The sequence below is a fragment of the Poecilia reticulata genome, chromosome 6 (genome assembly GCF_904066995.2).
Source record: "Poecilia reticulata chromosome 6, P_reticulata-male-v2, whole genome shotgun sequence".
NCBI classification, from domain to species: domain Eukaryota; kingdom Metazoa; phylum Chordata; class Actinopteri; order Cyprinodontiformes; family Poeciliidae; genus Poecilia; species Poecilia reticulata.
The window spans coordinates 28,715,100-28,725,552 of NC_088835.1; the positions used below are offsets into that span (position 1 = coordinate 28,715,100).

The window sequence follows — 10,453 nt, forward strand, 5'->3', positions numbered from 1 at the left end:
AATAGTCTCAAAACAACAATATTATCATTTATTATGGGACAATTTATCGTCCAGGAACATTTGTTATCGTATCAGACGTGGGAATATGAATATTTCAGTTCGATCTCATTGAAAACTTTGGAGTTTTTCTGGATGTTTGAACCGTGTTTTTGTTGTTTTTGTGCAGAACTCGGCGCCGACTCTGCTCTGTGAACAGGCGGACTGCTGGATTAACCGCCTTCCTCTGACCTCTGACCCTTCGGCTGCCAACTGCAGCATCTACAGCCGAGGTGAGCGCTGCTCCGTCTGCCTCCGGAGAGCTCCGTCAGGCCGTCAGTCTGAGTGTAAATCTGATTGCTTCCAGGTGAGGAGCTGTTCTGTAAGGTCACCAGAGAGGTCATGGCCGGTGGAAAGCTCCTAGCTTCTCTGTCGCCGCCTCCGCCTTCCTCTTCCTCCTCCTCCTTGGCGGCCCAGCTGTCCCCTCCACTGCAGCCGGCGGTGAAGGAGGAGCCTCTGTACCCGGCGGCGCTGCGCTCCGACATCCAGCTGCTTCCCCAGCAGGCCGGCATGGCGGCCATCTTGGCGACCGCCGTGGTCAACAGTGAGTACCGCCTCACTACCTGCTGAGGCAGTATTTAAAGTTAGATGGAGATTAAACTGATAAGAATATGAGCTAGAAGATCCTCAAAAAAGTTTTAATCATTCAGAAACTTTAGAAATACTTTAAAAAATATATTTTAAAGTAACATGGATCAATAATTTTTTCCAAACTTGCAGGAGTTTTTCTTGGTTCTGGCTTTTTTTGGATGAATAAAAAATATGTATGGATGGATGAAGATGGATGGATGAAAATGGTTGGATGAAGATGGATGTGTCCAGTTTTCAACCTAACTTTTTCTATTTTTGTCAAATGTTCTTCAGTCGTTTCTAAACCTTTATATTTGTATTAAATATACAAACATGTTTTAGTTTTATGTTGGTAACTCAAAAATACAAAGAGCTTTACCTATAATAAATAATAATAATAATAATAATAAATACTACTACAACAGACTGGAGCAAATGATCATGTCAGCAAAGCAACGCAGAACGTCTGAAAGTAAAAATATTGTTTTTGTCCTCATAAATGAAACTCTTTACTTTAACAGACTTTTCATCATTGAATAGAAAACATTTGACTCACATTTCCAGATGCTGAGTGCTTCAGTTTTTCACTTCGGTCTTAAAGATTTGTCATTGTATGTTGTAATGCTCAATATGGCCACTAGATGTCAGTGTAACTCTGGAGGAAATAGACGCTTCTTTTCTAACAAACTTACAGACGAGACACTTCATGCAGTTTTACACTGTAGGAAGTCATTATAGGTGATTGAAAATACATAATAGAACATGATTAATGTCTGTAGCAATCATGCATCATTGTCCTTTGTTAAGGTTTGGATTTATAGAGTATCAATAAAGTTGAATCACGGCTCCTTCTCCCTCTGAATTTCTGTTTTTCTTGGTCAACAGAGGATATTTTTCCGTGCAAAGACTGTGGGATCTGGTACCGCAGTGAGCGGAACCTGCAGGCCCACCTCATGTACTACTGCGCCAGCCGGCAGAAGCAGCCGGCTGCGGCCTCTTCGCCCCCGCAGGACAAGCCCAAAGAGTCGTACCCCAACGAGCGCATCTGCCCGTTCCCACAGTGCAACAAAAGCTGCCCCAGCGCCAGCTCTCTGGAGATCCACATGCGCACACACAGTGGTGAGAGACGTCTTTGACGTGTGGGGTGGGCGGGTCGGTTGGACGCGGTTAACTTTCCCTTCACCGTCTCTTTCCTCAGGTGAGCGTCCGTTCGTTTGTCTCATCTGCCTTTCAGCCTTCACCACTAAAGCAAACTGTGAGCGCCACCTTAAGGTCCACACAGACACACTAAACGGCGTCTGTCACGGCTGCGGCTTCGTCTCCACCACGAGGGACATCCTCTACAGCCACCTGGTCACCAGCCACATGGTGTGCCAGCCGGGATCTCGCAGTGAGGTCTACTCTCCAGGACCAGGCCTTCCTAAACTGCCCCTCTCCACCGGTACGTCCAAATATCAGTAGCCGAGTTTCCATTACAAATGTGTGCAAAATCTTTACAATCTCTGATAATATGGAATAAATACTTTATCATAGGCTCAGTTACTTTTCTTGCCTCCCCAGCAGGGTAAACACTGATTATGTTAAATAGGGTTTTTAGACACCAGTAACGGTGACAGTAAAGATATAAGCTAGTTTTACAAAGGATTCATTGAACTGGGAGGGGGTAAGCACCCATTTCCTGTCAACTTTGAACATTTTTTTAACATAAAAACGTAATGGGTTGCTGGCGGACTGGTTTGGAATCCCTACCACCCGGTTGAGCAAGTTTTGTTGGGGAAACCCTGACGTTGCTCTCGCAATATCATTAAAAATCATGGATGTAAACATTTACATGACATGCATTCATATTTCAGCTGTGGTGCTAGCGTTCATCACCTTTCAGCCATTAGAGGAGACGTTGACGTCTCATTTGGGCGTTGGAGCAATAAGCCCCATTTACTTAGTAGTGGCTACATGTACTCAGTGTTTTGGGGAAATTGTAGTCAGCAGATTTACAGAAGGGCTATGGACTCAACACATTTAAATGACAAATGAACTTTGGATGAACTGAGCGATGCTGTGAGAGCTCTGGTGGAGCCAGCTGCTCATTGTCCAAGGAGGCCAGTGCCTACAAATAATAGCGTTGCTGTTTTATACAATCTGGCATAATGCGCAAAAAGTGTTTCCATTGCAGTTTTGGAAAATTGTCGTGTTTCCATTAATCCTATTTATTTTTGTAATGCCATTTTGCATAATTTTATGGTCAATGTAAATGCAGCTACCAAGACTTTGTGTTTCTGTCATTAGGGTTTGTATTAACACTCACTATCATCGGCAGGTCTGAGCCCTGGAGACTCCGGTGTGGTGCTCAAGTGTCAGGTTTGCGGCCATAACTCTGACTCGCCCGCCCAGCTGCAGCAGCATGTTCGGACCCACCTGGAGGTCAGGGTCCCGGCTGAAAGGAGCCCCACTCCTCGTCAGAGCACCCCCTCGTCGGCCGAGCAGCCCCAACTGTCCCCACATGAGAGGGAACCACTAGCCTGTGTTCCCAAACCAGATTCATCAAGTCCAGGAGCAAACGGGGGATCAGCAACGCCTCGAGACTTCAGTTCTCCTGACGCTCAGATTTCAGAGCTGAAGATCAAGGAGGAGCCGCAGTCAGAGTCTGAGACGGAGGAGCAGCAGATGGAGATGAAAGAGGATGGGGAGGAGGAGGAGGGTGGCGGTGGAGAGGATCCGGATCAAGAAGTTCGAAAGACGACAAAGGAAGAGATAACCATGTCCTCTTCCTGTCAGACATCAAACTCTCCAAAGAGTCCCCCTAACCCAACCGTCAAGGCCGAACCAACCAGTCCCACACCTGGTTCCAGTCCTGCCCACGTTGGAGGAACAGGTTCAGGCGTCGCAGGAGGATCAATCTTCCTTCCCCAGTACATGTTCAACCCTGAAGCAGCCATCCTGCCACAGGCATCAGAGATCCTGGCAAAGATGTCCGAGATGGTCCACAGTCGGCTGAAACAGGGCCAGGCGGTTGTTCAGAGCAACCCGGCCGCCTTCTTCACCTCTGGACCTACCGCGACTGCAGCTGCAGCCACTGCCACTCCACCCCAGAAAGGAGCCACCTGCTTTGAGTGTGACATCACCTTCAATAACATCAACAACTACTATGCACATAAAAGGCTTTACTGCTCCAGCAGACACCAGGGAGAGGGTGCGAGCTCGGCCTCAGGGTCTGGAGTCTCTGCGCCAGCAGCTTCTGGCGGACTTCCCAGCTCGTCTCCTCAGATCGGCGCATCAAGCAGAGCTGCATCCGTCTCTCCAACGAACTCTGAGCCTCCTGCAGGAACCGGAGTGGCAGAATCTAAGAGGGTGGTTGAGGTAAAGACAGAAACTCCTGCAGGGAAAGAAGGAGTGTCGTCCTCTTCAGAGGGTGAAGGTGGTGGAGGAGGAAGGGCAAGCGAAGGCAGTCAAAGTCCTGCCAGCGGTTCTACAGAGGACATGGAAGACGACCCTAACAAAACCTTCTGCGAGGCCTGCAACATCCGCTTCAGCCGTCATGACAACTACACCATTCACAAACGGTTCTACTGCGCGTCTCGCCATGACCCATCCAACCACCGGGCCACCCACATGTCCAAGACCTCCAACACCGCGGCCTTCCTCCCTCAGCCCATCCGCACTCGCAAGAGGAAAAAGATGTACGAGATCCACATGGCTCGAACAGAGGCGCTAGCTAATGCCGCCGCTGCTGCTGCCACCTCCGGGGCTTCTGCTCCCTCTCCCTCCGTTCTGGGTTTGGTGGTGAAGCAGGAAGTCTCTCCCGGCGGTGCGGGTGGCTCCAGCCCCGAAGGAGATGGCCCCATAGACCTGAGCAAGAGACCTCGTTTGAGGGAGACTCCTCGGCACAACAGTGGCGGCGGTATTCTCCCGGCTCTTCCTCTTACCGATTACCACAAGTGCACCGCCTGCAGCATCAGCTTCAACAGCATTGAGAACTACCTGGCCCATAAGACCTACTACTGCCCGGCCACCACTCTGCAGCCCCACACCCTGGAGCAGCTTCACAGGCTCAAGAGGTCGGCCTCCACTTCCCCTAAGAGCAGACCCCAACAGGAGCGGCTGGACCTCCTCCATCCTGCTGAGGCTAAAGCTTTGCCTGCTGAGTGGGTCACCCAGGGTCAAGGGGCATCCCCCAGCCCGCGCCCCTCTGCCTTACCCGCTTCTGGTGCTGCATCTCCCTCGCATGCAACACTCGCAGCCACTCCAGGAGCCGGAGCTAAAGGAGCGGCTGCCAGTTCCTCCCTAGCGGTCTGCCCGTACTGTCCGAACCGACCCATCACCTGCGACCTGGTGGAGCACTTCAAGACCACCCATGGGCTGGTCTTAACCGTTCAGCCTCCGCCGGAGACCCCGCCGCGGCCCAGCAGGGCGGTCAGCCGCAGCCCAAGCCTCAGTCCCAGGGATGAGGTCACCGGCGCCACCACCCCCACCAAGCAGGCCAAGATGGCCTCCCGTGTCCACAGAGACAGCGTTAACGGACAGACCTGCAGCGGCGCCGCTTCCCCTGCGTCCCCGCAGGTGAACGGCAGCCCGTCAGCAGGGGGAGGATCGCCTTCTTCTGCCTCGCCCCTGCCCGTGTCTCCGCCCCGCGCCCCCTCTCTAACTGTCTCACCCGTGCCTGAAGCTCTGCGGGAGAAGGTGGCGCCCGTCCACCTTCCCGAGAGCACGGCATCCAATCCCATCGCCGGACCCAAAACGGCGGTAATCTCTCCGGTCCAGAACGGTAACTCCCGCTTCTGCCGGCTGTGCAACATCAAGTTCAGCAGCCTTTCCACGTTCATAGCTCACAAGAAATACTACTGCTCCTCCCACAGCGCTGAACACGTCAAGTGAGCTCTCTAATCTCTCTTCTTCCCCGTCTCCCGTGTCTTTCTGAGTGGATTGAACGCAGAGAGGCGCCCCCTGCTGGAGGAACCGACACGGATGACTGTTACGTCCCATCCTCTGCAGGTGGTGTTACGAACTCAGTGGTTTCGTCTCCAGATGGGTCAGTTTTCACACACTAAGAGCTGAGACACGTCCTCTTCACCTTCCCGACCTGAACGGAGGGATATTTCAAACAGACTCAATCGTTGTTAATGTTTTTATTCTCTGTGCATAATGTATGATGTCTGAAAAACAGAAATCTATGATATGCTTTTGTTTCAACACTGGCTCTTTTTCTAGTTTGTTTTTTTCTGGGTGGAAGAAGCAGAGATCACCGTGTTACTAATTTACCGAAGGATGGACACTTTCTTTTCATACGCGCAACATTATTTTTAGTTTTTCTTCAAAGAGCAAGGGAGAAAAGAAATGTGAAATATTTATCTTTGAGTCCTCACTGATTTCACGTCGACAGAAAACTACCTACCTGTTGTCTGAGAGTATTTGTATTTTTTATTTGTATATTTTTTCATAATGTTCGAAGGCCGTGTTTGGATCAGGTGTGCTGAAGTGACTTTTCTAAGTGTAGATATGTAATATCTTCTCACAGTAATCACTGGGATCACACTGAGCTTTGTTATTATCACGTTAGCGTTTTGTTAGCTGGTGGTGAGGGTTGTGTTCATTTAAATTTTTTATTTTTCGTCTCTGCTTGTTGCTGATTAGATGTTCGATTAGATCGCAGCGGCTCGCTGATTGTTGAAGATGATGATGAAGCCCTGCGGGTTTCAGGTTAAATTAGTTTTTACCCGGTGATGAAGGCACAACATTGTGTTTACGCTACATGTTCCCATGCAGCAGGACAGTGTTAGCTCAAACTGTGAATACTTTTTGATTTGGAAAGGACGCATCAGGACGCAGTGGGGGCGATCTGTCACATCATCACTCAGTCTGATCGACTGGCACTTAAAGCTTCACGGCCTGAAAAACTAAACTCATTTTAACCTCGTTCCCTCAGAATGCTATTTATTCTTCCAACATTTTGGATTTGATCTGATCAGACACATAAGCAGCCTGTAAATTGTCAAAATTAAGAAATTAACAAACAAAACTATTTTTTGCTGCTGATTTAAAGGTCCATTATGTGGGATTTAGTGCCACCTAGTGGCTAAGTTAGAACTACTGCTAAATGCCGTTGGTTTGGTTTGTCCCCTCTCTGTTACAGTAGGTGTTTGTTGAAATCTCACCAAGTATTTTTGGTCTAGTTTCTAGTATCTTGACACACTTGAAATAAGGCAAAACTAACTCACAAGTAACTTTTCAGCAAGATGGAGGAGCTTGTTTTAAGTAAATAAGTTATTAATGTTGATGAGACTGAAAATCTCTTGTCCATCCATCCACTTACACCCATGACCCCACTGTCCCTCAGTGGGGTCATGGGGGTTGCTGGTGCCCATCTCCAGCTGGCGTACCGGGCGAGAGGCGGGGTCACCTGGACAGGTCGCCAGTCTGTCGCAGGGCAACACAGAGACACACAACCATGCACACACACACTCACACCTAGGGACAATTTAGAGAGGCCAATTAACCTGACAGTCATGTTTTTGGACTGTGGGAGGAAACCAGAGTACCCGGAGAAAACCCACCATGCACAGGGAGAACTTGCATGTTCTCCCTGAGCATGCAGAAAGACCGGGGCCGGGAATCGAACCCAGAACCTTCTTGCTGCAAGGCAACAGCTCTACCAACTGCGCCACTGTGCAGCCTGAAAATCTCTTGTTAAAAGTGAAATATTCTGCCAGTGGAACGAGTTTCTTAATCAGCTTTAAGGACTTATTTATCTAAAACCAGCTCCTATAATTGCTGAAAAGTTACTTAAGTTATTTTGGTCTTATTTCAAGATATTTGCACCAGAACATTAACATTTTGTAGATAGAAAAAAAGTGGTTCCAACAAAACACACAGATGTTTTCTAGAAAAGACAAGTAAATTTCTGAGCATAAACATTTGTTAGAAACAACTCAGAATTTTTTAGATTAATTTCAGAAAATTTCTAGAAAAAACACAGAAATTTCTGAGCTTAAAAATCTGGAATTTTTTACTTTTGAAAATTCCAACAATCAAAGATTTTTTACTGCTAAACTTAAATATGTTCATGTTTTTTCAAGCATATTTCTCAGATTAATTTTTCTAGCAATTTTTTTTATTTTTCAAACTCAGAAATTGACAAGAGGAAAATCCCAATTTTATGCTTAGCAGCATAAAATAATATGACAATGGGAACAAGTACATTTTCATCCAGATCAAGGATTTAAAACAAGCTCCTGTGTCTTACTGAAAAGTTACTTGTAAGTTAATTTAGTCTTATTTGACATTAACTAAGATATTTACACTAGAAACAAAACCAAGATACTTGGTAAGATTTGGTGTTTTTGCAGTCGGGACTGTTGTGACAGCAGTCGCTCCAACCTCATCGTACCATTATGGACCTAGAACTAAATGGAGCCCAGAAATGGTTCGGGTCAGTCAAATGTCCCGCTTTTATAATTGAAACGGACTAAACAACGTACCAAATCGCTCTGAAACGTACCATACAATACCGAGGCTTTGCTCAAATACAACGGTTAATAATTGGTTTTCTGCTGGTTGGTCATGTGACCCAGTCAGGGTTTCTGACTGGGAGGTTTATAGGCAATAAAACTACCAGTTTGACCAGATTTAACCTGGATGCCACCAATTATCACCTAGAAAATTCTGTTAAATGAGACATAATGAAGGATTCATGAATAACTTTCACACTGGATGAAGACCTTGCTACTCTGTTTTGGACCTAGACAATCTTCTGGACATGGTTGGAAACGTGACCTGCTGCGCTCTTAGCATGTCACAGCTAGGCGTTATCACCATTTCTCATGTCAGAGAGACATTTCATCACGCTCTATAGATCTGCGGTTTGATCTTACCATGACCGCGATGCTGAAAAACACAAAATCCTGCCAAGTTCTTTGGTCTAAGTTTGAGTGTAAACTTGAAATAACTTTTCAGAAAGACATAGGAGCTTGTTTTAGGTCAATAATCCCCTAATGTTGACTGAAAAAACTTATAAACCATTAAACAAGACATTTTCTGTCTGTGGAACCAGTACTGAATGAATGTAAAACCTTAAAAATTCTGCCAAATCCAGCAAAACTTTGTGCTTTTTGACAGTTTACTACTTCAACTTAGAAAGTCCAGTCAACTTCTAAACAAGTTAAAAGATGTCAGTCTGTCTTCTTAAGATTTGGCTATTTGATATGTCTTTCAGTTTTTATAAAATCCTGATTTAAGTTTTATTCAAGTTTTGGCCGTAGTTATTTTTACAGTGTAATCCAAACGGACAGAGTGCGCCCTCTAGTGACTGCCTCTTCACAAACAAAATGCTGCTGCCTTGAGGTTTTTTTTTTCTTTCAATTAAGCACATTTATTTTTGTAATTCCATTTTGCTCTTTTTTATGCGAATAGCACAGATTGGTGTCGAGCTCCTAAATGCACAATTAGGCCTTTTACAGTAACAAACTTCACAGAACTATAAGTTGTTGCAGAAATTATTGCAATAAATAACATCGTTCTTTTGAGGTCGTTTAAGTAAAATATTGATGATAATAATTAAAGGTTGCAATCTTAAACATAAATAAACATTAATTGTGCAAAAGACACACAGTGGAGCTGGAAGACATGTTAAATCTCCCCCAGAAAATAAACAGAACAACCAGAAAAAATAAAAACAATAAACAACTGAAACCGTATTAAACTGCATTACAGAGTCTAATAATTGCTCTTCAGTTTATTTCCGTTTAAATTTATTATGCGACTAACTGGTGGATTTTCTGGGCATGCTCAGAGCGCTTCCTGACAGGAAGTAGGTTTTGATGCGTTGTGGTTTGGTCTCCATCCATTTCCAGGTCCTCTTAGTAAATCCTGTTTGTGTTTATATGTAAAATATTCAGATCTCTGATTTCTGGAACATGCTAGTAAAGTTTTATCAGAGTAAAAGTTCCCAAATTCTCCTTCAGTTTTTAGCTGCTGGTGTTTCCTGCAGCCTGAAACTCGGATCTGTTGCCACAGTGACAGGAAGACAAACATTCACTGCAAAAACATAAATGATACCAAGTATTTTTGTCTACTTTATAATGCAGATATTTTCAGACACTTGAAATAAGACAAAACTAATTTATAAGTAAATGTTCAGAAGCTTGTTTTGAGCCAATAACTCCTACTTGTTTCACATGATTTCACTTATAACAAGGGGAAAATGTTTTGTTATAACCTGCCAGTGGAACAAGAACTTTTTAATAATTATTGACTTAAAGCTCTTATATCTTGTTGAAACGTTTCTCATAAGTTAGTTTTGTCTCATTTCAAAGGCAGACAGAAGTGGTTGGCAGGATTTTTTGCGTGTTTGAGTCGTTTTCATGCCGTTCGTCGCCCCGCTGGACTCTGCAGCTCTGAGGGAACCGAGCACCCAGTTGAACTCAGCCCCAGTTTGTTGCACTGTGTCAAAATGTGCTGAATGTTTTTAGTTTTAGCTACTTTTTTTTTTTTTTTCTAACGTATTTATGTTACGCAGCACTTTTTCCCGGCCTGAATGCGTCATCGCTCACCTTGAAGGACTTTTTCAAAGATTTTACTTTTTACGTTTTAATTAATTCAACATGTTTTTTGTAATGATTCCTTTGTCTATAATGGAGAAAATCACATCGAATGTCAAACACTTTTATTTCAATGTTTTTTATATTTTTTTTTCAGCTCCACTACACTCTTGTCCAAACTATGCATGGGAAATAAAACGTTCTGAGAGACACTGAGTGGTTCAGAGTGAGTCTGAGTTTCTCCTGCGTACCTGAGAGGAAGTCCTTGACTCCTCGCCGCCTGCTCCTCACTCAATTTGTTTTCTTTTCTTCAGAAA

At 45.2% G+C, this 10,453-nt stretch overlaps 1 protein-coding gene across 1 annotated transcript in view; it reads left to right on the top strand.

Moving 5' to 3' along the window:
- The window catches only part of zfpm1 (zinc finger protein, FOG family member 1), a 112,034-nt gene extending 101,682 nt beyond the window's left edge, over positions 1-10,352 (top strand). The window contains exons 5-9 of the mRNA XM_008412557.3: positions 167-269; positions 344-580; positions 1,492-1,725; positions 1,805-2,047; positions 2,924-10,352. Of these exons, the coding sequence (XP_008410779.1) occupies positions 167-269; positions 344-580; positions 1,492-1,725; positions 1,805-2,047; positions 2,924-5,478 (3,372 nt within the window). The 3' untranslated portion in view covers positions 5,479-10,352. The remainder of the gene's footprint in view (positions 1-166; positions 270-343; positions 581-1,491; positions 1,726-1,804; positions 2,048-2,923) is intronic.
- Positions 10,353-10,453: the final 101 nt, after the last annotated feature.